Source organism: Xiphophorus maculatus, chromosome 20 (genome assembly GCF_002775205.1).
Source record: "Xiphophorus maculatus strain JP 163 A chromosome 20, X_maculatus-5.0-male, whole genome shotgun sequence".
Lineage (NCBI taxonomy): Eukaryota > Metazoa > Chordata > Actinopteri > Cyprinodontiformes > Poeciliidae > Xiphophorus > Xiphophorus maculatus.
In genome coordinates this window covers 17,451,002-17,478,208 of record NC_036462.1, presented here as the reverse complement: position 1 = coordinate 17,478,208, position 27,207 = coordinate 17,451,002, and the positions used below count along the sequence as shown (strand labels likewise).

Sequence of the window (27,207 nt, the reverse complement as noted above, 5' to 3'; positions counted from 1 at the left end):
TCGTATTAAAAAATGTATAACAGCATCAAAAAGAGAATGCTAATAATGACCAAGTCCTTGGCCATTAGGAACATTGACACATGAAATTAGTGTATTTTTGTTTATCAAAATATCTTTCACATAAATCTTAAAAGCACTACAGCACTGTGCATACATCGTTTACACATAAAACTTCAAAGTTGCCTCTTATGCAGGTTTCAGACCAGATCTGATCTGTAAGTCGTTGTTGCTCGTAATAATTTTCTAAAAACACAAAGCTTAAAAAAATGCCTTAAGAATAACAAAAATAACCATATTTATATCTTTACCAAAAAGTGTTTCACACTTGCATCTCCATCTCAGAAGCATAACTTCCCTTGTATCCACTAACCCCAGGTGTAAGACCGCTGTCCGGGTTCAAAGGGTACCGCTCAGGTTGCTTTGTGTTGCTGTTCATCTTTTCAGGACGGCAAAGCTTCTGGAGTTTCTGTGGGAGCAGAAGCAACTGAGTTCATTCACCAAACAAATGCCCACTCCACTAAACAAACAAGCAGTGCTCAATGGATGGTTCCTGTTGTTCAGACTTCTTCTTCTGACCTTCCAGTGACCTTCTTGTAGTGTTTAGTAGAAAATGTCTTAATAGCAATCAAAAGATTTTGTCCAAATAATGTGCTCCCCCTTTGGGATGGGTTTTAATAACTTTGTGATCTCTTTATTTATCAATGGTAGATGAGGACTTAGAGTCTAAGTTATGGTCTTTTGTTTAAGCCTTAGACAAAAACCATAACTCACGATTGATGGCACAATACTACGTCTATGCTGTTTTAGATTTAGCTAAATGTTGGACCCACAGTTGGAACTTCAGTATGCCACCTATAAAGGCTGTTTCTGAAAACAAAAAAAAGGCTATAGTACAATTACTGTTTATTGGCAAAAAATTTAATTTCCAAGTTTTTAAACAACTCACAAAAATACAATTTGGTGTTTATCTTGGTTAATGTTGGGGGATGAAAAAATCCAAAGAAATCCAAGCGTTGCTCAATGGCTGCTCTCATGGTTTCTTTTACTGCAATCTTTTAAAAAGTAATAAAATACCTTTGACTAAAAGCAGACAGCACTTTCTCACTATGGGCACCTCCAATAAAGATGTGTAAAAAGCCTAAAAATAAACTGCACTCATATGGAAATTATGATTACTTACAAAATTTCAGATGCCACATTTATACAAACAGTGCTCTTAATAAAGAGTATATTTCAGTTTGGTCAGTAGGACACAAGTTCATCTCGCAGTGTTTCTCAATTCCGGTCCTCAGGCCCCCCTGCCCTGCATGTTTTAGGTGTTTCCCTTCTGCCACACACCTGGATTGAATCTTTGGGTGATTAACAAGCTTCTGCAGTACTTGGCGGCTGCAGAAGATGTCATGCAATCATTTGAATCAGCTGTTCTGGTATAGAGGCACACCTAAAACATGCAGAGCAGGGGGGCCTGAGGACTGGAATTGAGAAGCACTTCTAACACAACATTTCACAAGGTTGGTGCGTACGGAGAGAAATATCTGTCATAATTTGTTCTTGTACAGTCTGTGTGGATTTTACCAAAATAAAATCCTTATCTATCTGAAAGAACAATTTCCTTCAGTTTTCTTGCAGAATTCACCAGATTTATATTTAAAATGTTCTGGTACTGCAATGGGTTCTTCATGCCACATACTCTTTGGAAGAGAAACACATATCCCTGACCATACTTAACAATGTCAACTTTTACAAAAAATAATCACAGTGCTCAGTAACGTTAAATTGGTAATCTAATCTAATATCTAATTTCTTTTATCCACTGGCCAATAGGCCAGATGAAGACCCATGTTTTATCTTGCCTTGCACAGTAAGCAGGTTGTAAGCAGGTAAAAAAAAATCTACCTGTCAGAAAATGGTGGGAAATCAAGTGTGCTTTGCACCCAGTAGAGGCTCTCAGAGAGCCAACTGGATGTTTCAGAGGCATGTCAGGGTATGACTTCTCTCATGCAGTGATGTTATTATATAGATGTGTGGGTTAAAAACTAAAACACTGCCGGTAGCTAAATTAAAATGACTAAACATCTTAGGGAATCTTCTAACATTTTGGGGTTTGTATGTTAAGTTTTAATAAACTTCATGTTGGGATTCTCTTCAGGAAAACCAGAAAAGAGATTTGGGTAAGAAAGTTATGAACTTTGCTCAGTATTTTTCCGAGCTGATTGTAGTTGTTTGGATAGCTATAGTTAAATTCCCTCTTTCTGGTAAAAGAAAAAAAAAGAGCAAAATTATTCACTATTACGCAGGACAATGTTTGGAATAAAAATGTGTAGAGCTGTCATGTGTTCTGCTTGTGTGTTAAAGGTTGTAATTTTATGTGTTAAAACTGTCCTGTATTATTTGTTCTCCTATATCAATGTGACTCAGATTAATCTCAACTACGGCAACAGTTGAATGATAATATGATGTGGTGGGATTTATGTATTTGTTTGTCATAAAAACATTAGCAGACTTGCTTGTGGTGTTGTTGACAAGGCGATGCGGATGTGTGTTTATTTGCATGTAAAGCAGAGAAATGTGATCAGATCATTAACAGTGAATTTTAATACCACTTTAATACCAGGTGTGAATGGTCAGCCTTCACCCTGCCTACTTTTATCTGAATCTGCCAAGTTGCAAGTTAGCACCAGGTGTGAACAGGGTCTGACTCTGAGCCTTTTGGGGTCAAACACTCCTAGAGTGTTTGGAAACAAACAATAACTGTGTGGAAAAGAGCATCACAGTCACTGTTAAATACAGAACAGGATGTATGATGCTGTGGGTCTATTTAGTCTTTTCAAATAGCCTGAGAACCTTTTAAGAATGCATGTAGTCATGAACTTGAAAGTTTTTAAATAAATATTTGGTAGAAATTTAAAGATGGATTATCTCTGTGACTTTTAGCAGGATAATGACCCCAAATATCAGGACAAAATAACACAGTAATACACATTAACAAAGGGAAATTCTGCAAAGAGGAACAGTCAAAGATACCTCCTTTTGTTTGCCATAGGAGAAGACTAAATCATCTACAAAATCAAGTAGTGCAATTAGTGCACTAATTAGTGGTTTTTTTCTTTTCTAATATTTATAATAGTTATTAGATGTTAAGAAAGGCAGCATGGCAGGCTGTTTAGCCTTTCTGGAGAACATGTAAACAGAACCAATATTTAGGCAATCAAACATCCAAACATGATCATTTGAAGATGCTCTGAAGCTCTAACCCACCCCTTCAAAACTGACTAAAATACGAACTAGGAATGAGTCTGAAAGTAGGAGATATTAATGTGACTTTTGTAACCTTGGCTACGGTACCAGCACCCACATGAACCTTGACATTAAAATTATTTGCCTAACAATCTAAGCAGTGGTATTAATGTTGTGATTGAGCACACTAGCAGACCCTGCAGGAAAAGCTTTGTCACTAATCTATAAAAAACTCATTATTATAAAGCTCATTAAATCAAATTTGGTATGCTTGTACAGCACAGGAATAATCAGCGTGAAGAATAAGATTTAAGTGTTTTATCTAAATAAAATGTTTTAGGTAGAGTTGCATCTAAGTCATTACAAAGCTGTGACCATCAGTGGGTCCTGTTTGTTCTCAGAAATGTCCTAATGAGTGACTGTGCCTTTTTGAAAATGTGATTTTATCTTTTCCATTTTGCTAAACTAACCCTTATCTTAATTCAGTAATTTATTTTAGTTTCCGTTGGCAAACTAAAATATTCTAAATGGACAGAAATAAACACCATAAATTTACTAGTCATTGTGTAATGAATGTACATGACATGTTTCACATTTTAAATTCAGTTATTGAAAAAATAATTATTAAAGAAGACAAAAGTAGATATAACATGTAAATGCATTTAAATGGACCTTTTCAATCAAACCCTTCTAAAGGCAAAATATGTGGTAATGTGAGAGTTTGTTTGTCCAGCTGTTGCAGCTATCGAAAGTGCAAACTGGGCCACAGTCTACAAACAAACACGCACACTCTAATTTGTGTTTTGTTTTGTCCAGAGACGACAGACGAGGAAATCGCCTTTAGAAATCGCCTTTTTGCCAGTTGGAGAACGTCGTGCTATGAGCTGCTAGCAGAAATCCCATTTCTAGCTTAGGGTGCGATTGTTGAATAAACCAAATGTTATGAACAGAACAGTGAAGCCGAAGTAACAGAGATGCAGCAATCAGGCTTTTCCTGGATGACACAGATTTCCAGTTTCCTTTGAGATCTGCTTTGACTGATTCCAACCTTGACAGGCTACATTTTTTGTAACAGACAAGAAAAAAAAACTGCAGCTTTTTCGATAGAGGAAATAGTTTTGAAGATTATCTCAATTAATTCATAACTTTACATAATTTTCCGTGCAGTCGTGCAAAACTTTCTGCACAGAGTTCCTGGATGATTTAAAAGTAATAGTAGAAATGTTATTATTTTTACTATATATGTACATAAACATTTACCTAACCTTTATTGAACTAAAAAACATGCGTCACAGTATATGCTGATGTTTGATTTATTTACAGTTAGAAAGTGGTTGGAGTTCTTAGTTCTGCCTCAATGTCCTGAAAGGTTGGAGCCCCGCTACTTTTATATGTGTCGCTACTTCAAAATAATTAGCTTATTAGGAGCACTCTGTACAACAGGACAATGAAGAGGCAATATAGCCATTTGATACAGATGTGTTAGACCAGGGGTGTCGAACTCAGTTTGATTTTGGGCCAAATCAAAAATCTGAATGTTCTTAAAGGGCCGGGTGTGCCAGAACGTATTGATAAAATCCATTAAATTGTCAAAATATCAATAAATCTGGTTGTTTCAGCATTCAGTAAGCATTTCTTAAAATTAAATGATATTGAACATCTTTTCACACTGATTTTGTATCCAAATTATACAAATTTTGTGGTGCTAATATAGAAATATTTGTAAGGAATTTTTACAAATTTTTCTCTAATGTATGATTTTAAATGTGACTTTTTATTAATCGCTGCATCAACCACGGACTATAACTCAAAATCAAGGCTGAGCCAGCAGTCACTTAAACTCAATGTTTTTGGCCGATTTCGAGAAAAAAGTTTCAGTAAAATCAGAAAGAAATGTGGGGATCTGTTGATTTTGTGTGAATTTTGCAGATTTGTGAAAAATTGGAAGGACTTATTGATGCAATTTAGAGTCCGGAGGGCCACATAAAAAGCTTCGGCGGGCCTGATTCGGCCCCCGGGCCTTGAGTTTGACACGTGTGTTAGACCAACTGCACGTCTAAAAGTTGCAGGACATGAAGCCTCAGGTACTGGAGTTTAAAACCTCTGGATCAGAGCCAACGAAAGAAAAATAAGCCGATTCCAAGCTCTACTGACTGTTGTATCTCTTCAACATACTTCTCAAATAAAGTGTATCATTATACTCAAGCTCAAAACTGGATTTACAAATTCATACCTCCAAAAGCGTTCCCTCCATCTGAGTGAGCTTAAACAGGATCCACAGTGGAACCAGGAGAACGCAGAAGAGTCCGAGGAACCAACCCAAAGCATAGGCCCAGGTAGGGTAGATGTAGGTTTTATTGAACTTCAGAGGCTTGTATCTCACCACAGAAAAGATAAAGGTACCCTGTCAAAAAAAACATAGTTTTTTCTTACAGTTTGTGTTATTTAAACATAAAATATTTTTCCTCAGAAATATTTCTACCTTTATTCTGTGCCTTCCTTTATAACTGAGAAACCATGACCCTTTCTATTACCAATTTCTTCTAAATCTTTCAGAGTATCAAACAAATTTTAACATAGTTTATCTTTTTGTTTAAAAAAGGAACTGAATTATTTGTTTATTTGCATGTCTTAATATATTTCTAACATTGTATAAAAATGACTTAAGTTGTTAAACGAAAAATCTGCAGAATGTGCCAATCTTCGTATCTAATTGTTCAAAAATCGTCAGAATAATTCATAGAATAATCTTCTACTGAAATAATTATTAGAAAAGGCCTTATTTTTTATCAGCCTATGTTAGGATAGTGATGATATGTGATTGATTGGATAGTGTATCACTTTTTGGACTTTCTCTGGTTATCTTGTATTAGAATAAATTTGATAAGCTGGAACAGTTAAATGTGACAAAAATAGGCAAAAATTCATTTTCTTTCTTCACACTTTCTACCATTTACTGACTCACCAGACACACAGTAGGTGTTACGTAAAGCCAGCAAATCTTCATCAGAGGCCATGGACGGTAACCAATCATGTCTTCAATGTTATCATAGAGACGATCTGCACCTGTTCAGGAAAATCAGAAACCAAAGCATTTTGCACAGAGCACTAAATACAAATTTTAAAGCACGTCTAAAGTCAGATGGTTTAAATCTTATTCTTCACATTAAATTGCAACAAGAATGCCTTTAATAGTATACTAGCAATGTGTGCACATTCACATATAAAATCTCAGCAGCAAATGCAAATTTGACTAATGCTGCACAGACAGTGTGTCTCTCTGGAGGTATAAGAAGATCTGATCATGTTAGATGCATCCTGAGTCAGAAATTGATCCAATAAATACTCATATTTTAATTTTATATGAAATGTTTTGCCTGTTTTTGTTAATTTATTTTAATGGTGGTCACAAAGATCGTGGTTTAAGTTACATTTCCTGTTTAGTTGCTATGCATAATTCTGCCAGATTTACCTCTTTTCTTTTTTTTTTGCATTTGCCCTTTAGAATTACATTACATTACAATGAACTAACACTTCACACGTGTCAAGCTATCCCAGGAAAGTCCATTGTAAGCTGGAACACGATCAGAACATTTTGTCAAAACTGCTGACTGACCGCAGCAATCACTGCCTGTGGACACGCGGATCAGGGCGGCTCTCTATGGGGAGCAGCGGGTGGAAGACGCTGAAGAACCTGAACAGTCCTCAGCGAATGGCATCGGGTGCAGCACATCCGGGATAAGATCACACACGCATTCCAAGAATTGATGAAATTCTGTAACCTAATCATGCAGCTTTCTGAAGCAGCAGAGGAGTCAGAGCTTCAAACAGAGGTCATTACTGTCCAAAACCAACAACGTTATCTATGACATTTTAATAAGGCCTTATCTAAAGTGCAGTTATTAAATTCTCATATACTTTGATGTATCAGTAAATTACATTATCCTGTTTTATGACTAAGTCACTCACAGTCAGCCGGTGGCCATGACAAATACTACTAAAATTGTTGGTACTAGGTACAAGTGAAGAATAAGAAGATCAGGAAGTTTTTTGGTTAAAGTTACTGAACTCATTATTAATCAGCAGAGCTGCGCATCTCTGAAGCTCCTCCAGAGTTACCAGAGGTTTCTCAGCTCCTTCTCTGGTTATAGAACCTTTTGCCAGTCTTTTACAGAGTAGTGATGTACTGATATCAAATTGAGATCTATTTACTAATTAGGTGACCTCTGAAGGTAATTTGTTGCACTGGGTTTTATTTAGGGGTAACAGAGTAAAAGAGGTTGCATAACAATATAAAAGTTTCCTTCAACCTTGCACTATTACACTTCATTTTATCGGCTAAAATCCCAATAAACTACTTTATTGGGACTTTATCACAAAGTTGTCGCATGTTGTAGCATGACAAAATACACAAAAACATTAATGGGCATAAATAATTTTGAAAAACACTTTTGTTTATTCTTGAGGGAGTAAAGTGTCTTTTTTGTACAGCTCTTCATAAATACATCCATCACATGTTTACTTACTTTACAAAAAAAAAGAGACACAGGAAACTTTGTGTCTGTGTTTGACCTCAGCTACACCACTCCACATGTTTCTCAAAATTGAGTTTTTAAAATCTCCATGTTGCAAAGCCTCTTTAAAAGCCTAAGGGGTTGTTTTCTGGCCAAAAAACTGTGGACAAGTTGTGCAAATGCAGCAGGAAATCTCAGGTTTTGGGAAGTATCAGTGTGAATAGCGCCATGTTTACAGTAGAGAACCACAAAGCCAACATCAACTTGTTTGTGATTTGCTGAAAATAGGCAAATGTTTCAGGATTGATTGAGGAACTTACCATATATCCATCCAATTGCTATGGATTGACACACTGAAAGTAGGAGAAGATTATTACCGCTGCAAACATAATGATCAAAGAGTTGGAGGAAATATAAGCCCCCCTGCAGGAAGAAGAAAGGCTCACCATCAGGTCAAACACAAAAGCAGAAGACTCAAATGTCTAAATGTTCAGTAACTCACACTTCCAAACAGCAAGTTTAGTTATCGGATTAAGTGTGTTTGTTGACAGCACTCAGAGTTCTCACCTCTGTGACGAGAAGGAGGCCGAGAAAGAAGCAAACAGCGCAGAGACAAAGCAGCAGCAGTTCTCTGCGATAAGCTCTTCGAAACACAGAGGGGAACATATCTGTCACTGAGGTCATCAGGCACTCCAGGCTCACAAACTGATGAGACGAACACACAAATTAAAAACTAACAGATGTCACAAGATGGAACTAATATCAGACTTTTAACTTTTTAAATTCAGACAAAGTTGGGATAACAGTGTGGGGGACTGGATTTCAGACATCACATGTATTGTTTTTCCATCAGACATCTACTGTAGATGGGTTGTGTTGCACAGATGGACACATTGAGGTTTCCAGTCCATTAGAAGGAGAAACAGTGTGATGCAGTCAGCAAAAAGATAAAACAGAACAAAGTAGTAAAATATTCTGAAAAACTGTCATATTTTCCAAGCCTCTTTTCTTCCTCCCATCAGCTGTTGGACTCTAAAACCATCACTGATCCCAGCAAAATCAAGACATGTTTACATACATGCTGGCATTTGCACAATCGTTTTTCAATAACATTTATGCTGTTATTTGTCTGTGCTGCACTGATAATGCTGTGTTATAAATTCCCTGTTGTGTTATTATTATTGAACACACATGCACACTATGTACACTGAAAAAAGTCATCCTACTCAGTTGCACATTAGTTGGATTGCAAATATAATATTTCTGACAACAGCAAATATGTTTTAAATTACGACAGACAGACAGACAGATACTAAAATTAATCTTTAATTAACCTTTATTTATGACTCAATTCAAAAAGTGACTGTTAAATTCTATACTTTACCAAATATTTCTATAGCTGAGATGTAACCTTATTGAAAAGTATATTTGTGTACTTTGTCCACCTTAAACTATCGTTTTCTGATCTTGTTAAGTATTTTCTGAGAACCAGAACTTTTGGTTTTGCATAGAAAACCCAATTATGAGCACAGAGGCCAATACAGATTTTCTTTTAGGTATCTGACCTGTGTTTACTATTTCTGTGTATCCTTTATATTGTAAATGTTCTTATCTTATAGTTTATTTTCTTATGTCATGTACTTAGTTGTACTTTATGTCAACCAATATAAAATTTTTTTTTTTAAAAACATGAGCAGAGTGCTAACCATTGGAGCCAGCAAGCACTGAAAAGAAACTAAATAATCCAGGTTTGATAAATAAATAAATTCATTGGGATATTGTTAACATTTTACCTGTGTGTCTGCACCCAACAAGATGACCATGACGAAGAAGCAAACAGCCCACAGCTGAGGCAAAGGCATCATGGCTACAGCACGAGGATAGGCAATGAATGCCAAGCCGGGTCCTGTTGGAATTAGTGCAGCATATTAAATGCAAAACAAAAAATAACTGTCATTTTCACCCCACTTACTGGAAACATGAAGTCAACAATGAGCTGTGCTTAAGTTTCTCTCTCTAAATATCTGAGTATATTTATTGGGATCTACACTAAAATCATTTAATATGTAATTTCAGAAATATTATTCCAGTAATGTCTGAGTTCAGCATATTTAAAATTTTACTTTCCCAAACATGTTCAAAGCATGATGTTCCCTGAAATCAACAAACACAACAACCATTGTGTCCTACATATTAAATCAAAGTGGCGCTGATGACAGGTGTGTTACATTTTCAAACAAAAGCAGACATCTCACCAGAAGCAGCCACCTGGGATATTGGCAGTCCTTGTTCATATGACATAAATCCCAAAACAGAAAAGATGGCAAACCCCGCCACGAAACTGGAGCCGCCGTTCACCAGACACAGAACAAATGTGTCCCTGGGGATGCAGACCAAAAATATTTCTCATGTTTGAAAATAAAACTAAATAGAAGAAAAACAATTGTAAATTCTACAGAAAATATGTTTCATATCAGATGTCTTAAAGTTTATTGAAACATTTAAAATGTGTTTTCAGCTCTAACAATTTAAACTTTGAAAGTATACAGTTTATTAATGACAATAAAGAACATTCAAGTTACTTTCCCAGAACTTGGAATGTAGTTTTTGATTTCTTTTCAGATTAATTTCCCTAAATTTTACTTTATGGTAACTTTTATGCTTGGTGTACAAGGTCACTGGCCGACACACACTGAACGGCTTTGTTCACCTCCTTTGCTGCCATTGCTAAAGTTACAGACAGACTACAATTATAAAACAGAAAATACACATCATCTTTTACAACTTCTTCCGTTAGCTGATTGGCCCATTTCAAACTCTACCAGTGGAGTCCAGCTGAATGGCAGAAAGTCTAGACTGTGTTGTGAAGTAAGATTGGAATTGAGTGGACGAGTGTAGGAAGGTAATGGCCCGGTTAGGTCAGAGTAGTAACCTGAAAATTTTGGGAAAATATTCTGAAAGTTTGAAAAATTAATTGCATCGTAACCACCAAGTAACCTGTACATTCTGCCAAATAAAAGCAGCTTTGCAGACAGATAAGTTACCTTAGCGCACTTAATAGTACATTTTTAGAGCACAGTTTTATTATTTTGAATAAAATTGTACATTAAGATTTGTTTAATGTTATAAATACCAGGAATCCAACTTGATTTTAAAGACATGAGGCATTACAACTTTGCTAATCTCCCAATGATGGTTTTCTTCCAATTTAGTAAAACAGGACAGAAGAACAATAACTAGGGAATTAAATGACTAAATTCAAAAGTATTGCACTTACTTGTAACAATCATTTTTATACTGATTGTAGCTTCCCAGAGCTGTCAAACTCCCCTGACAAATGCCAAAAGAGAAAAGGACCTGTGCACCTGCATCCATCCAAACCTATACAGACATCAGCACAGCATCAGTGAAAAAGCACTTCAGAAACTTCTGTGAAAGAAGAAGTCTGATGTATCTAATGTGTTTATTGGGCTCAGACTTCCACTGGAAGCAACCAAGCTGTGAGCTTTTCTTTGCCTTTGAATTTATTACTTACTTGAGGGTCCACCAACCTTGTAGGATCTGGATATAAGTAGAAAGCCAAGCCATCCATCGCTCCGGGCAACGAGAGCCCACGGGCCAACAGAACGACTAACATCACATAGGGAAACGTGGCAGTAAAGTAAACTACCTATCAACATAAACATAAATGTTAGATTGTGCCTAAACCACTGGAAAACACTGAATTCTAACAAATTTCTAAAGAAGAATTAAACACATTACAAGTGTTGTTTTTTATGTTAACAGAAATGTAATATATTTTGCACCAGATTTATGAAACTATAAATCTATGTGTGCTCAAAATATTTATGCAGAATCACCACAAATATCAACATGTCTGCAATTCCTTTAAAATTAATTGCATTTTCTAATCTAACTTTTAAAAACACACGTAGATTTATAAGTTGATCACTGTGTTGAGGAACTATTAATTAAAAACTCCCGAATTTCTGACAACTTGAGGAATACATAAAATGTGATTCAACATGCGGAGTTCAAATTCTTTTCACCATTTCTCTGGATGGGAAAGACAAAAACATGCAATTCAGATATGAGCTGATTTGTAGTTGTTGGAAAATATGTACAAGTGCAACTCACCTAATTTGGTTATATCTACAGTAAGTGTGGAGTTTGCATTAAATTTCAAATATGTAGGAGAAGATGTGGGCAGTAATTGATGGCCTATGCCCCAGCAGAGCTAAATAGCAATGCCCCTGGGAAACTGTTCCCAGATTTTCAACACTTTTCAGAGAAGTTCAAGCACCTTCCACTTTTTTTGTCACAAAAATGTAAATCTGGCACCTGTTTTGTAAGATCTATGTGAGAGCTTTACTTTTCTCTCCATAAAAATGACCCAGAAGCCGAAATATTTCAGACCTCTGGCCTGTGATCACTAAACATGATGTGTTTAGCAGCCGATCAGCTCTTTACAAGCTTGTTTTTACAGAAAAACGGAACTCCAACATGATTGTGAATGAAAGAACAGGACACGGAAGAAAGGATGTGGAGAGAAAAAAAAGGAAGAACAAAAGTAAAACATTCAGCAAGAAGAAAGCACAGAAAAAGGATAAACAAGAGGAAATCTGAGTCCCCTTTCTGATTTCACAGGGTAAGCATTAGTGGGATGATGGTTTATTCTACAGTTAGCCGATTACATGGTTTAAATGCGAGTGATTTAAATGCAGTATTTGCTGTGCAGTCTTTTATTCATTTATGTTTTTTTATTTGGGCAAACTTTAATCCCTTGCAACTTCAAAGCTTTAAGCTCTGCCATTTGGCTTGTGAAGGAAAAATTTAGCAGCAAAGTTTAAATAAATTAGAATGTACACTTTATGATGTTTTTATTAAAGGTTTGCACTCAGTTGCAGCTCAACAGGATATATGCTCTTCTGACCCTCCTCAAATAAGTGAAGAACAGGGTGTTCAGCAGTTAGAAATGTGAGACCTGGCTAAGGTGATAAGCCTAGTTTGTAGAAGTTCAGTTACTAGTATCTGTTTAGTCATCAGCAGAGAGGCCTTTTAGGAGAAATGCCTAACATTGAGCTGTGAATGTGTATGCAACTCTGCTCCACTGGAACTGACAGATAAGTAACGTATCGATTTTTACCTGACACTTGAGCCAGGGGCTGTGACTAAGTAATGCGTGATGTATCTAATGTTAATGAGGGGACGTTCAGCCCCTAGTCAGAACTCATCCGATTCTCACTGAGATGTGAGCTTTGTATGTTTTCTCCATTTGCAAATGTTAATTAAAGCTGTGTTTGTTCTCTTTTAAAGCTGAAGTTTGGTCTCGAATTTTGTGCAACTTAACAGGCTTTTTAACACATTTAATGAAGCTGTATTCACAGCTTGTTTATTCACTTTGTTTAGTGAGGAAAAGGTTTTCTTCTTAGCTGGATCAAGATTAGACGTTCTAGATCTGTTTCTCCCAAAGCTTGCTACAATATTTGATATAAGAAGCAGAAGTAGTCAAATTGAATTTCAACAGAAAATTCTCAGGAGAAGAAAAGAACATTTACACATTCACATTATAAATGCTCCAGTTTTTTGGTTCGTCAGGTGACTGCTCCATAGTTATTGCTTTCCTTTTTAACTTAGTGCATGCAAAGCCTGACACATGTCTTATCCATTTATCCCTCTGACGTGTTTCATTTGCTCTAAAACATACTTTGGCTGCATGTTGAGGTTATGACAACAGTTCCCAACAGTAAAATACCACACCCAAAATTTGCTCTTTATGAGTCAGTCCAGCTCTTATGACTATATAAAAAATCTGAAGAAAACTTTTACAACTACCTAAGAAACACTGCACATTTTTTGGGGATTATTCTTTGAGTTGATGCCCTTTAATTCATACCAATAATATTTTTAGAGAGATCCGTACATGTGGACCAGCTGAAAGAGGTATATTTTGGAGCAAAAAATGCTAAAATAATTTAAAATGTCATCAGTACCCCATTCTAAATGGCAAAGCGTGCCTTCAGAGGTAGCCTTACCTTTCCAGTGGATCGCACTCCTTTCCAAACACAAAAGTAGCAGATAATCCAAGCGAGTAACAGGCACAAGACCAACTCCCATCTTAAGCTACCAATTTCCTCAATCCCCTGAGAAATGCCCAGAACTCTTCTCCTAAAAAGATAAATATATGCATAATGTTGCCAAAAGATAAGAATAAGAAATATCCCCGAAATATAAGTACAGACATTGCAATATTTCAAAATAATCAAAATGTGGTGCATTCAATAAAATCTAAAAGAATTTGAGAAAAAAAAAAAAATCCAACTGTTTGTTAAAAAACAAGCAAATACAGTTTATTTTTCACAATAAAATAAAAACACTGAAAACTAAAAACACTATGCTAGAAACCCAATTTATTTGAACAAACTTTCAAAACTTAAATGGACATATTTAATTTAAACGAGGGGTATGCATTAATGTCAACTGGAAACATGTCCGTTGGTGGAGTTAAACTTCTGACAGTCTTTCAAATGTTTCTATGATGACAACACAAATTTTGTCTCTTGTCATTTTTAAAGCAAGTTTAGACTAGCCGTAAACCTAGAACCTATTTCCTAGATATGTTGGCAATTGATACTGCTTTCATTAATTGCCAAAGCAACTGATGCAAGCAGCAATTTATTTAAGAGCCTTATTTGGTTTGAACAACAGGTCTGGAGGGAAAGGCTGTGAGGATGTGACATGAAGAGGCAACAGCTAAAATCCTTTCACTCAGACTATTGGCAACAAAAACACAGTTTTAAAAGAATTCACTAGAGAAGAGCCGCCAGTGGTTTATTGAAAAACAAAATCAACAGCACCAGTTTTACTTAGAAAGTTTAAAATAAAGTTTGCATTGAAACTTTATTTAAATACATAAATACTGGTTTAATAAAGCTGAAGGAACAGGAATCTGACAGTCTACGTAAAGTAGCACTGCAGCGCAGGATGCTGTTAGAGGAACTTAGAAAAGTAGCAGGTTAAAACTTCTTTGAGTCTTTGCTTCCAAAGTATATGTGATATTTTTGATTTGTTAATTAACTTTGACATTTGGCAACTATTTTGCTAAATGCTTATTGCAGTGAGAGTGTTTCACACTAAATGTGTGCTTAAAGTGTCCAAAGATGGAAAGGTAGCAACAAATTATAGAAAAAGAACTCAACTTTATATATATGTGCACTGTAGGCACATGACCACCTATCAAATAATGTGGTGCTCACCCCAGTTTCACTGCTAACAGGTCAGGTCAGTCGAGATATGGATTATGCTGCTCATCTAAAGTGAAGGTGTGCCAAGTTCTGGCACCAAGATGTTAGCATCAGATCCTCTTAAGACCTGCTGCCAGGTGTGGCCCTCATTGTTCAGACTTGTCTCTTCTGAACATCCCAAAATGCTCAATTAAATTGACATCTGTGAAATATGTAAAATCATATTTCACATATGATTTCACAATGAGCACAAAACTCATTGTTGTGCTGCTCAAACAATTTCCAAGCAACATACAAACATCAAAAAATAGTGTTTCCATGAAAAGATGGAAATAAGGTCTGCCAATAGATAGGCTAGAGATACTGTATGTGTAAAAGTAGTAACTATATGGATGGCAAGATCCAAGGTTTTATAGCAGAACATCATGTAAAGCCTCCCAGTGCTTTTCATCTTCTAATAGAACATCCTGGACTCCTGTGCGGCTTTAATGAACAACACACACACTTGGAATCACGTGACGTAGAAGAAAATCTGATTCGTCAGATTAGACTACTTTTTTCACTGAGCAGGGGTCAGCTTGGTCATCCCGACTGGTCTCCAACTTGTTTCATGTTCATCAATGAGTCTTGACCGCTAATGACACTGGACCTCTATCCCTAGATACTGACCACTGCAGACTGAAAACATCCTGTAAGAGCTGGAGTTTTGGAGACGCACTGACCCAGACGACTGACCATCACTATTCCGACCCAATTTGGTCATTAAAATCCATAAAGTATACATAAATGTATGTATTTTACAGGCACATCATGTTATTTTAAAGCAAAATAAAGCAACTATGTCACCTTCAGTTGTTATGAAATTTGTGTCTATGTCAAACATCAATTAAAAGTAATTTAACTCTGCAAATTTACACCTAGAAATTGGGCCTCTGCCTCTTCAAGAAGCTCCTACTCTTTCTGACACTCCGCCTTCATAATGCTTCTCATTATGCTTTTATCAATTGTTCTTAGAAGATTTGGACTAAGAAGAAGCTTGTATGATAAGCTCAACAGATGTGTAGTTCCACCAGGTGTTTGCTAATTGCTGCTGCCGTCTGCCGCTAGTCTGAAGGAGCTGAGTGAGGAAGGTGAGGGAGAGAAGTGCTCTGTGAGGGGAAACTCGGCTGGAGAAAATGTGTGGAAAAAGGCGGTGTTTTGTTTTAATTTAAATAGTGGTGTCTCTCGCGTTTAGTTACGTACAGGAAATACAATATATCTAAAACATGGCGGACGGATCAGTAAAGGAGGCAGGCATGAATTACACTTACTCCCAGAACTCGGTTGCAGGTGTTGTTGCATTTGCAGCTGCTGTCCAGTTGGATGACATGTTTTTCATATCAAATTCAACACAAGACTCTGATTAAAGAAAAAAATCAATCAAATAAGTGTGCAATGCACTGTGTATGTGAGAAATATATATTCATATATTTACACTTATCAAATTTAATTCAAATCCATGTGAAGCTTAATTCTGGTCAGCACTATATTTCAAGTGAGAAACTGAAGGTTTTGTTCGGAAGAAAAGTTCAGGATCAAGTGTGATGTTATTAACACTATAATTCTGATCAACATTAACAAAACATTTTATTTTAATTTCTATTTTTTGCTTTACCTGTGTTCCAGGAGTTTCTGCAGCTGGCCCATGGAAGCTCAGCGCTGAAGGATGAGAAAAGGTAGAAGAAAGCCCACGCCTGGATGACAATGTACGACACAGCAGCGTATGCAATCACTACCTGCGTGGCGTACCCGATACCTGAAGGCACAGATGGGGTCAGAATGGGTAACTTTAAGAAAATGACTCATATGCAACATATGCAGCATTTTGCAGAAATAACTCAGCTTGCTCCAGTGTGTTTTGTGAAACAAATATTGATAAATGATCTATACATCAGATGTCCTTCAGTTACTTAGCAAAGTAAACCAATGAATGCTATTCTTGTAGCAAGGGTATAAAGTTACTCGTATAACAATCAGATCTGTTATTTTAAAAGGAAATCTCATGTATTTATCTACTGTAAATCTTTGACTATTCTTTTCCAGGAACATCACTTTTATTATTTTCAAGCAGATACCTCTTTAAATGCATCTAGTTTAACTTTTATGTCACATAAAACTGAATTGCGGAAAAGAGACAGTTTATCTACACAAATCATATCACTTACCCCAGTTTTGCTGCAAACTGGACCAAACAAATGTATTAACATTTTTTAAAAAATAACAAATGCACTTCCTGGTATCCTAACCAGTGTTGTATAAAGTACTGAAATCTCAGAGTCAAGTAAAAGTATAAGTACCTCTCCAAAATATGGCTTTGGTAAAAGTCGAAGTCACTGACTGAAATGTTACTTGAGTTAAAGTCTTAAAGTATCTGAAACTTCTTGTACTTAAGTATGGAAATTACTGTAAAAATGGATGTACTCAAGTAATGTAATGAAAAGTACAAGTAAAAAGTAAAACAAAGCAAATGCAGTTTGAATGACATTTTTTATATTTTGGTAAACTTGTCAAATACACTTAAAATAATGTACCCAACCAAGTGCAGGCAAAATTAAACCTGCTAATAGATATACCTGCAGGCATCATTTAGTTAAGAAAATTAGGTGCTTTACCTATAGCACAAGGTTAACTTAACCTGCTTTACAACTGGACCAGCTTCTTAGTATATCCTCCAGGACAGAAAATACAAAGTTTTTGTAAGCCTCAAGTTTTCCCTTCAAGTAAGGTCAGTGCTGAAAATGAGAAAAATAAATAGTACAGAAAATGCGGCCAACATGAAGAAAAAGAGCTGTTACGATTACTCTACTTCACAAATCAGTGAATCAGTCAATGCTACAGTCAGTAGGTGATGCACACAACTGGTCATTATGCAAAAGAAAAAAAGAATTGGGAGGGAAATGCAGCTTATTGGCATCTGTAAACCTGGTTTTGAACTTGCATGCCTTTCCTATAGTCGTTAAATTTAGTCTAAATTGCTATCGCTATGGCTTCTGTCCCCCCTTGAACAGAGGAGTCTAGGTAGCCTGCTACAGTCAACATTAGGCCTCAGCTAAATACACCATGTGTGGAACTGAAACAATGCCAAACAAAGTTCATTTATGGTCAACGTTTCACAATACAGTAGTGCCTAGTGACCAAGCTATAGTTACTGAAACAGGAGGATTATAACCATTTCATAAGAAGTTACCTCGATGTGTTTCTTCAAGTTGGACGGGGAGTTTTTGTAAGATAGAATTTCCACATCTTCAGGCAGGAATAACATAAACTGCATGCGGTACGACGAATCTTTAACACCCACGAAATAGTATATTGTGTTTAAATAAGGCCATGGGCTCTCATCACCAGCTGGTGGTTCCCCTGGAGCCGTGTCCGACGTAGTTGCAGTCGTTGTGGTCTCCGTCTCCTCCTCCATGTGGCTGCTGCTGATTGCGAGATTTGCTTTGTGTTTAATGGGAGAAGCTAAGCAGGTGTATCCTATTGGAGGTGATGAACAAGCCCAGGCAAGTAGGGTACCGACTTTGTTCGGTAGCCTGCTTGCTACTTGCTAATCAGTAGGTGGGGTCAAAACACTTTGTTTCTCTCTCTCGCTTTTTTGTAACGAGTAACTAAACCACACATTGAAAATGTATCGGAGTAAAAGTACGCAATTAAGTTCGGAAATATAGTGAAGTAAAAGTGAAAGTCATCAAAAATTTTCATACTCCAGGAAAGTATGAAGTACTCCAAAATATACTTAAGTAAAGTAGTGAAGTATTTTTACTTCGTTACTATACAACACTGATCCTAACAGTCTGCTCTCTGATTGCTATTTACAGCATCTTGTGAAAGCATTTATCTCTTGAATTTTTCCACATTTGCTATGTTATATCCCTTTTAGTGGAATCAATTTTAGTGGAATTCTATGTGATAAACCAACAGAAAGCAGTGCATAATTTCAGTTTTGTCATTGTTGTTTTAGAACCTACCCCTGTTTTAAATTTAACCACATCCTAGTAATTGAACAATCTGCTGCATTTTGTCAAACTCAGTTAAATAAGCTGAGCAGACCAGCTCTGGGCCACATACAGTCAGTCACATCACACCAAAAGCTCAGCCAGAACACATGTTTAATCTATGGAAGAAGAACATTAAGTTGTTGTTTAAAAATGTTTTTTAAGAAACCTCAGAGGCTTTCACAAGACAAGCATACTCTAAAGCAGTTGGATAGATTTCATTTAGGGGTTTCCAAATAAAGGAGGCTGAATACACATTTATCTATCAATTTAAATATATATAAATAATTTCCCTCATCCTCACAACTATATGCTTTGTGTTGATCTACCATCTATAATCCTAGTAAAACATTTATAATATTTAAAAGATAAAATATTTTAAACATAGTTATTAAACTCTTTTTTTTTTATTTATTTGTGACTTTTTGCCCTATCTGTAGCGGCCTGATATTTGCAGCTGTCTCTTCTGAGTATAGTCAGACCCTGCGGCGTCCTGTTTAAACATCACACATTATTACACAGATTGGATAACAGCTGCATGTAAAACCACTGCACCTGAGCAAGATAAAAAACAAACCTTTTTGCTAATCCCATCAACCATGCAGTGTGCGTGACAGATTGCATGCTTGAAACACAAAGTTAGGAATTTGACGCGAGTTTCCCTTAGGCCCAGACACCATAACATGTCAGAACCAAGAGTTTATTGCAGCTTTAACGCCTTTTCCCACCTTTACATCTTGATAAATTAGGTGTGAAGAACGCTATGTTTCAGTGTACACATTCTCCTGTATGTCTAATAATCCATCACATGGAGCAGCTGAGCGACAACAGACAGTTTGCTGTGTGCAAACTTTCATCAGGTTTCCCAGAGTTCACACGTGCTGATTATTAATCATAGCTTACCAACGGACAATTGTTCTTTGTGGGAAACTTCTTTTGCTTTGTTCATTTGGGAATGAACAACAGATTCCTCTTTGTTCTCATGTGAGACTCTGTATTTGGGTTATTTGGACTTAAATTTCTATTTTGATGCCAGTGACAGGAGACTTTCATTGGTCTTTTCAGATTAAGGGCATGCCTAATTTTTAGCTGCTTGTAGATTTAGATGACTACAGACATTTGTAGATATTATTTCAGATGATGGCATTATGTCTAGACACATGAAATCCCCGTTCATTGGCCCTACTACAATAGTCCAGTCTCACACAAAAACAATATATATATATAATATTTATTTATTTTTTAATATTATTGTATTGTAATTACAGATTCCTCTCCAAACAGTTACATAAATTGTATTTTGCCAGCACACTTTACTTTTGTTTTATAATTACAATGAATGTTACATGGAATTTTGTCTCTACTGTACAGTATGTAATTCATTTTTGTTTTTTAAACTTTATCTTTGTGTGATTGCCTGTATCACCATCAGTTTTAAGTATAAATAAAAAAATGTCTCAGGTGTTTAATAGATAAAAATTACCTCATGAGCTCACATGACTACTTTACAGATGAAACCTCTTCAAGAAAGTTACCAATACCTTGATGTCTACATAAAACTTCATAGACATGCTTTTCTGTTTTTTTACTTTACAGAAAACCCCCTGAAAACCATCATCCCCTTTACTCTATAGCCCCTAAATGTAATGTAAAACCAGTCCCTTTCAAAACTTGCTACATTACTTGATGGAGTTCATCTGGGTGTAATTTATTCTAAGGTTTGTTATAAGATAAATTAAGTAAGGAAGAAAAATGAACACTGCTGTCAGTTCTCTTCTTTTGAAAGCTATGGATAGGTTTGAAGCCGGGATAGGTTAGGAGACAATATTTTAAGCTTTGAAGATCTGATCTGGCACAAATGCAAAAACATGGCTGGTCAAACAAATGGGCAATCTGGACAAGGAGAACCTTAATCAGAAAAGCTGCCAAGAGCCCGATGGATACTCTTTACTACATGCAAAATACTATTTGTGATGAAGGTGGTGTGATTACCCTGATCACACCACCTCAGTGGTTAAACATGGTGGTGGCAGCATCATCCTGTGGGTATGCTTTTCTTCAGCAAAAACAGAGAAGCTGGTCTGAGTTGATGGCAAAATGGGTGGAGCGAAATCAATCAATCAAGTTTATTTGTATATCACATTTCAGCAGCAAGGTGTTTTACATAATGGAAACACAAAATTACACACTGCAGTCCTGGATTTGCTCTCAAGTTTGTCCTCTTCTTCATGCAGCAGTTCAGCCTTTTGTGACCGTTAGGTAAAAAGCTGTGCATTAGTCACATCAAACGATTGAGAGTGTGTGAAAAAAGCAGTGGCTTACAGTCCAGAAAGTAAGGTAAGTGTCAAAATGGCCAAGTCAAAGTCCAGACCTATATCCAACAAAGACACTACAGCAGGAAACTGATGTTCACACTGACTCTCTCCATTCAGTCTAATTGAACTTGGGCGTTTTTGTGATGAAAAATAGGTACAGATTTCAGTCTCTCGGTGTGCTAATAATTAGATGCTTACTCATGAAGAGCTGTGTTGTTTTGTTTTGTCACTGTGTTGTTCTTGTTTTTCTAAATTCATTTGCTCAGAACTATTTTCAGACTTAAAAAGTGTTGATGCCTTGAATCATTTTCCTTCCACGCCACAATTATGAGCTATTTTGTGTTGGTCTGTCACATAAAATCATAACAAAAAATAACAATGTTTTTGAGTGCAACGTGACCAAATAAAAAAAACAAGACTGTTGCAAACATTTTAGCAAAGCACTGTAAATAAATGTGATGACTTTCCGTCATAATCGATCAGTGGGAATTAACTTTGAGAGTGGTGGTGATCTAAAGTTTTTTGAAGATTTAACAGTTTTAATTGCAGCTTTTTTCTTTTAATGTGTGAACAGAAGACTCAAAGAAATTACAACACAAAAGAGTTTTTGAGTTTGTTGTATTATTGGTTTTGTTTTCTTTACAGTATTTATTTTGCATGGAAGTGTGGTTAGGACTGAATGCACTGGGCGGAAGTGGAGTTGCATTGAGCTCCTGTGAAACACAAACCTTCAAACAGGGGACAGAATTGCCTCCAGCAGGTGATGCAGCCCTGGGATGTGTATTGCCCCATGGCTGTCTCCAGGAGGAACATCGGGATGCCACAAGCAAGCAGAAACAGGATGTAGGGAATCAGAAATGCACCTGAGAAGAAAGTGAGCCAAATAATCTATAAAAACATCTTCTAAAGACACTTCACACACAGGGTTTTTTTTAACACCAAGTTAACTTTCTAATGGGAATATATCTTTATAAATCTTTGTGATGTATTTGTCATTATCATTTTATTCATTATCACAGTCGTGTTTTTTTATTCTTCTTCACTTTATATTATGATCAGATGTTGCTGACTGACATCAAAACATGAACCCTATTTCAGATATCTACACGTCTCAATACTCAGATTTTGAGGATTTTTCTGTTTGTTTCTGACAAATACAGGCAGCAATATCAGTAAAAGAAAATTACTCCTGTTTGACTTTTGAATTTACAGTCTTAATCAAAGTTTTTCAGTCCTCTTCAGGATATTATTAAAAATATTTCATTAAGCTCTGCTTTCAAATGCGTGTTTCAAAATGTTTTCAGCTCAGTGTGGCTTAAATCATTTGCGGCGTCTCCTAAAACCTTTCTACACATATCAGCCATAACATTGACAAATGAACCAATTAACACTGATTATATCTTCCTTGAGGCACTTGTCAGTGAAAGGCATATTTGGCAACAGCTAAACATTTTGTCCTCAAAGTTGATAGAATCTGAAACAGGAAAAATGTGCAGATTTAAGGGTGTAAGGAGCTAAACTGGGATGGTCAGTTGACTGGGTCAAAGCTTAAACCCTGAAATTGTGTTCCTGTGGGGTGTTCCCAGTTTGGATAGTTCAGTATCTATCATGGTGGTAAACTGGTGTCAGGATCGTAAGAGGCCAAGGCTCACTGCTGAACGCGATGATGATGATTATGATGATGATGATGAGGGATGGCCTAGTTGCTCCGATGCAACAGAGGAGCCAAAGCACCTCAAACTACAACTGCTTATTTGCTTGATATTTAGCTTTGGACAGAAATAGGTACACACTCATACAGTGAATTGAATGTTCCCCTTTAACTTTATTCTGTGTTACTTTTGTGACTTCAGTGTTCATTGTTCAATGAAAAAGAACAAATAAAAAATCTGATTGTTAATTGTTTGCGCCAACTTGTTGAGGTAAAACATTTTTTACTAATAGATTTGCAAGTGTACGTTTATGGAAAAAGCAAAAACACCTTCACTTACAGGAAATCAATAAAAAAAAAATGAAGGGACTTCAAAAGCAGAAATTAAAAAAATATATTTTCAAGACACAGACTGCATCTAAAAAGGGAAGCCAAATTTGGGGGAGTGTTTGCTCTCCAAATACAAAAACTGGTTAAATTTTATGCCATTTCCATCAACACAACCAAATAATTATTAGAATAAACTTAGGGGGAAACCACACTACAATGGCCAGTGACATAGGAGAGCTAAAGAGTTGCATATTTATTTATTTATTTATTTATTTATTTATTTATTTATATATGCCAGCTCAAAGTTACTGCTGGTCCCCCATCTGGTCACCCCATGGAAAACATTTTGGAGCCGCTCCTCTTTTCCAGATCTGGAAATCCCTTAAAGTAAATTTCTACACTTTTCTGTCTTTTTTTTCAGGACCTACCTCCTCCGTTTTTGTAGCATAAGTAGGGGAACCTCCACAGGTTTCCCAGTCCAACCAGCGTTCCCGCTACGGCCAGTAGGAACTCCAGCTTGCTCGCCCACTGGCCGCGGTCCAGCAGCGGGGTCTTCTTTCCGGAGACGCTCCCCTGGTTGGACCCGTCCACGCTGTTTGCTTTCACAAACTCTCTTGACATGTTGAAGAATTGAGAGAGAAGCTATCACTGAGAAGCCCCTGCGGCTCTCTGACTATTTTATAATGCGCACTGTTCAGACCCTGGCTAAACTGGTTTACTTACTCAGCTGATCATTTTGGCTCAGAAGCTTCAATAAGTTTAATTGCTGGACTAAAGCTTGCAGGATTACCAGGAGTTTCACTTGAAAGATTTGTTTTAAAGCGTGACATTTTTGGGGGGGTTAAAGCAGTGGGGGAAAATATAGACGGTGAACACTTACCCCTCCATCTCTTTGAGCTCCCTCCCCACACAAAGCTCCGTCCAGGAAACACAGGAATCCGATCAGTAGCCTACTCCTCTCAGCTTGAGCCACTGGGACAGTAGTTGTGGTTTCCGTGGGATCCTCTGTGATGTAATTACACTTGAAGTGGTTTGATGTCACACACACCAAATCAGTTTGTCCCCTGATAGGGTTGGAAACCATGCCACTTCCGCGCTGTACTTTTCCACTGTGGCAGGACCATGAGTGGGCCAGATTAGCGCAGATGCTGATTTAAACCAGCCAGCTGAGTCGTGTCTGCTCACGCAGTCCACGCAGGAGAGATTTTAGTGACCCGTTAGCGCTTAGTGTGAAGCGGTGAGTCCGTGAGCAGTGCATCCAGATCTGGACCAGTAACGTGCGGCCTGGGGAGGCAAGCGAGGCAGAGCCTCACCTGTCATAATGGAAAAATATGATAAAAATAATTTATATTGCTATTTTAACCCTGTGGTTTAAAGTATGATTTTTTTTATTTATCTTAACCAATGTTGATATATATATATATATATATATATATATATATATATATATATATATATATATATATATATATATATATATATATATATATATATATATACACACACTGCTCAAAAAAATAAAGGGAACACTCAAATAACACATCCTAGATCTGAATGAAAAAAATATTCTCATTGAATACTTTGTTCTGTACAAAGTTCCATTTGCACAACAGCAGGTGAAATTGATTGTCAATCAGTGTTGCTTCCTAAGTGAACAGTTTGATTTCACAGAAGTTTGATTTACTTGGAGTTATATTGTGTTGTTTAAGTGTTCCCTTTATTTTTTTGAGCAGTATATATAATTTTTTCAAAATCGCTGAATTTTTGCATTTTCCCATTCAAATGCGCGGAAACGAAGCCGGTAGCAGCGCTGAGCCTCACCTTCGATTGGGCAACCTCTCGCTAGCTGCCATTATATGACAACATGTTCCTCCTGTCTGTACGTCGCCAATAAAATGGTTAAAAACATTTAATGTATGAATTGATTTTCCATATTTTAGCTTATGTATGTAATGTACAGTGTGTGTCACCAACTGTGTGTGTAACGTGTTTCGTGTGCTGAGGAGCGATCAGAAACCGCAGAGAACAGATTCGAGGTGAGGCAGGCAGTTCTCCTGCTTCATGGCAGGGGGCGCTCATGATCCCAGACATCGTGACTCCACAACTGCAGAGTAAGAGACAGTAACAGCGCGCTAGCCATACAGTAAAGTCAAGTGCAGCGATATATTTATAGTTTTCTCCTCGTACCACAGCAATCACTTACTAATAATTGCGAAATAAACATTAAGCCTAAAACCATGTTACTGTAACAGACTGAATGTTTTGCTCCTTGTGTGGGAAATATTTTAGTTTTTTTTTTTAGGGGCGTTGTTGTCAGTTGCTATGGCAACGAGTCTGAGTGTAGCCTGGCCAATGCAGAGAGCGAGAAAGACGTGGTTTTGAGTTGTACTTCAACAGATTCTCCCTTTGCCCTGGAGCACAGCACGAAATTAATAATACCTACATTTCAAAGTTTCATTGAGTTAACAGAATTACTCTACCGCGGCAGCGGATGACATGTAAATAGTCTTTTTGCCCTCCAGCGTTGTCCTCATGCGCGAAATTTCCTTATGTTAACAATGATATGCAGGTGATCTACATTTGTATATCTAATTATGATTAAGTCAGTGCCTCACCAGCATTTCACTGATCTGGACATACTGTGATGTATTGTAAACATCCAATTTTATGGTCTGCTCCTTTTCACTCTTTATGGCTCTGGTTCTCACTTGTTAAATTGCTACTTTACAACATGTGCTTGTAAAGCAGCATTGGGAAATTGTTTCATTCCAGTATTTAAATTCAGCTAAAGTATAATAAACAGTGCAATGGAAAAGTAGTTGCTCTCTTAAGCTCTGTTTTTGTTTTTAAATCAACCTGGTTGAACGAGTTCACATGAAAATAATTGGTTGTGCCACCTTAGGTTATGCCACAGACCCTCAGTCAGATTAAGGTCTGGGCTTTGACTAGGCCACTGGAAAACTTTAACTTCTGGGGGCAAGGGGGTTGTTTTTTGTGTGTTCCCCCCCCCCCCCCCCCCCCCAGAAAACCAGTGGTCTCACGCATGACTGCTCAGCAAAATATTTGAGCTGTCTGACAAGGAAGCTTGCAAATGACACAGCTGTGGTCAAAGCAAATGCAAACAATGACGAGTCTGTCTACAAGCAGGAGGAGGAACATCTCAAAGATGAAAACAACCTCTGCATCAATGTGGAAAAGACCAAAGGGATGTTTGTGGACATCAGAAGGCGCAGACAGTGGTGGAAATGGTCTCCAGCTACAGGTCACTAAAACCTCACCTGAAGTTGCCTGGTAAAAAACAGCTGAACTACGCTATTTCCTTCGTACAGAACATCGGGGCTCTCAGCTATTGAGAAATGATTGCTTCCTGAAGTGTAGACTGTGTTGAAGTGTCAAATTTTATGCAATAGCTAACATTTGTCCGTGAAGTATGTAATGCCCCAGTTTCTTAACATAAAAAAGGAGCATTTCCAATTAATTTTTCATCATCTCTAGAGTAGCGAGTTTGGACACTGCTTCTGCATTGATGTATGGTTTTTTGGGTGTTTTTATCTAGTTGTAAAAACAAAACATAAAACAGCCCAAAAGCATGGTTCACACAAGAACCACAACTAGCGTAAGATCAGGTTGGTTTAAATAGTTTTTCAAAGATTAATAAATGAAATCATCATTTGAAAATCCCTACTCATGTTGTCTTTGTTCGGTATGGTTTGAAAACAAAAGTCAAAAACAGAACAAATTTGTTGTTGAAGCAACAATAAAAATAATTTAACAATAGGAGCTGCTTGGCTGGTTGAATAAAAGCTGAAGTTTTTATTTGCAAGAGGAAAAAATATTAAAAGATCAATTGATAAAAGTTTTTTCACATTTACAAAACTTGCCTCG

At 36.8% G+C, this 27,207-nt stretch overlaps 1 protein-coding gene across 1 annotated transcript; it reads right to left on the bottom strand.

Moving 5' to 3' along the window:
• On the bottom strand, positions 1 to 24,571 carry LOC102229981 (sodium- and chloride-dependent GABA transporter 2-like). The gene is made up of 15 exons (XM_023325324.1): positions 24,203 to 24,571; positions 23,751 to 23,935; positions 22,070 to 22,204; positions 16,650 to 16,790; positions 16,306 to 16,393; positions 13,787 to 13,919; positions 11,287 to 11,421; positions 11,029 to 11,132; positions 10,007 to 10,131; positions 9,545 to 9,657; positions 8,319 to 8,456; positions 8,072 to 8,174; positions 6,203 to 6,303; positions 5,471 to 5,641; positions 1 to 466 (listed from the first exon to the last, which is right to left on the bottom strand). The coding sequence occupies exons 1-15, from the start codon at positions 24,208 to 24,210 to the stop codon at positions 320 to 322; spliced, it is 1,827 nt and encodes a 608-aa protein (XP_023181092.1). The 5' UTR covers positions 24,211 to 24,571; the 3' UTR covers positions 1 to 319.
• Positions 24,572 to 27,207: the final 2,636 nt, after the last annotated feature.

Coding starts and splice junctions, on each gene's coding strand:
- LOC102229981 (XM_023325324.1), bottom strand. Junction 9,658..10,006: donor ATCCCAGGTGGCTGCTTCTG/GTGAGATGTCTG, acceptor TAATTCCAACAG/GACCCGGCTTGGCATTCATT. Junction 467..5,470: donor TGGAGGGAACGCTTTTGGAG/GTATGAATTTGT, acceptor CTGCTCCCACAG/AAACTCCAGAAGCTTTGCCG.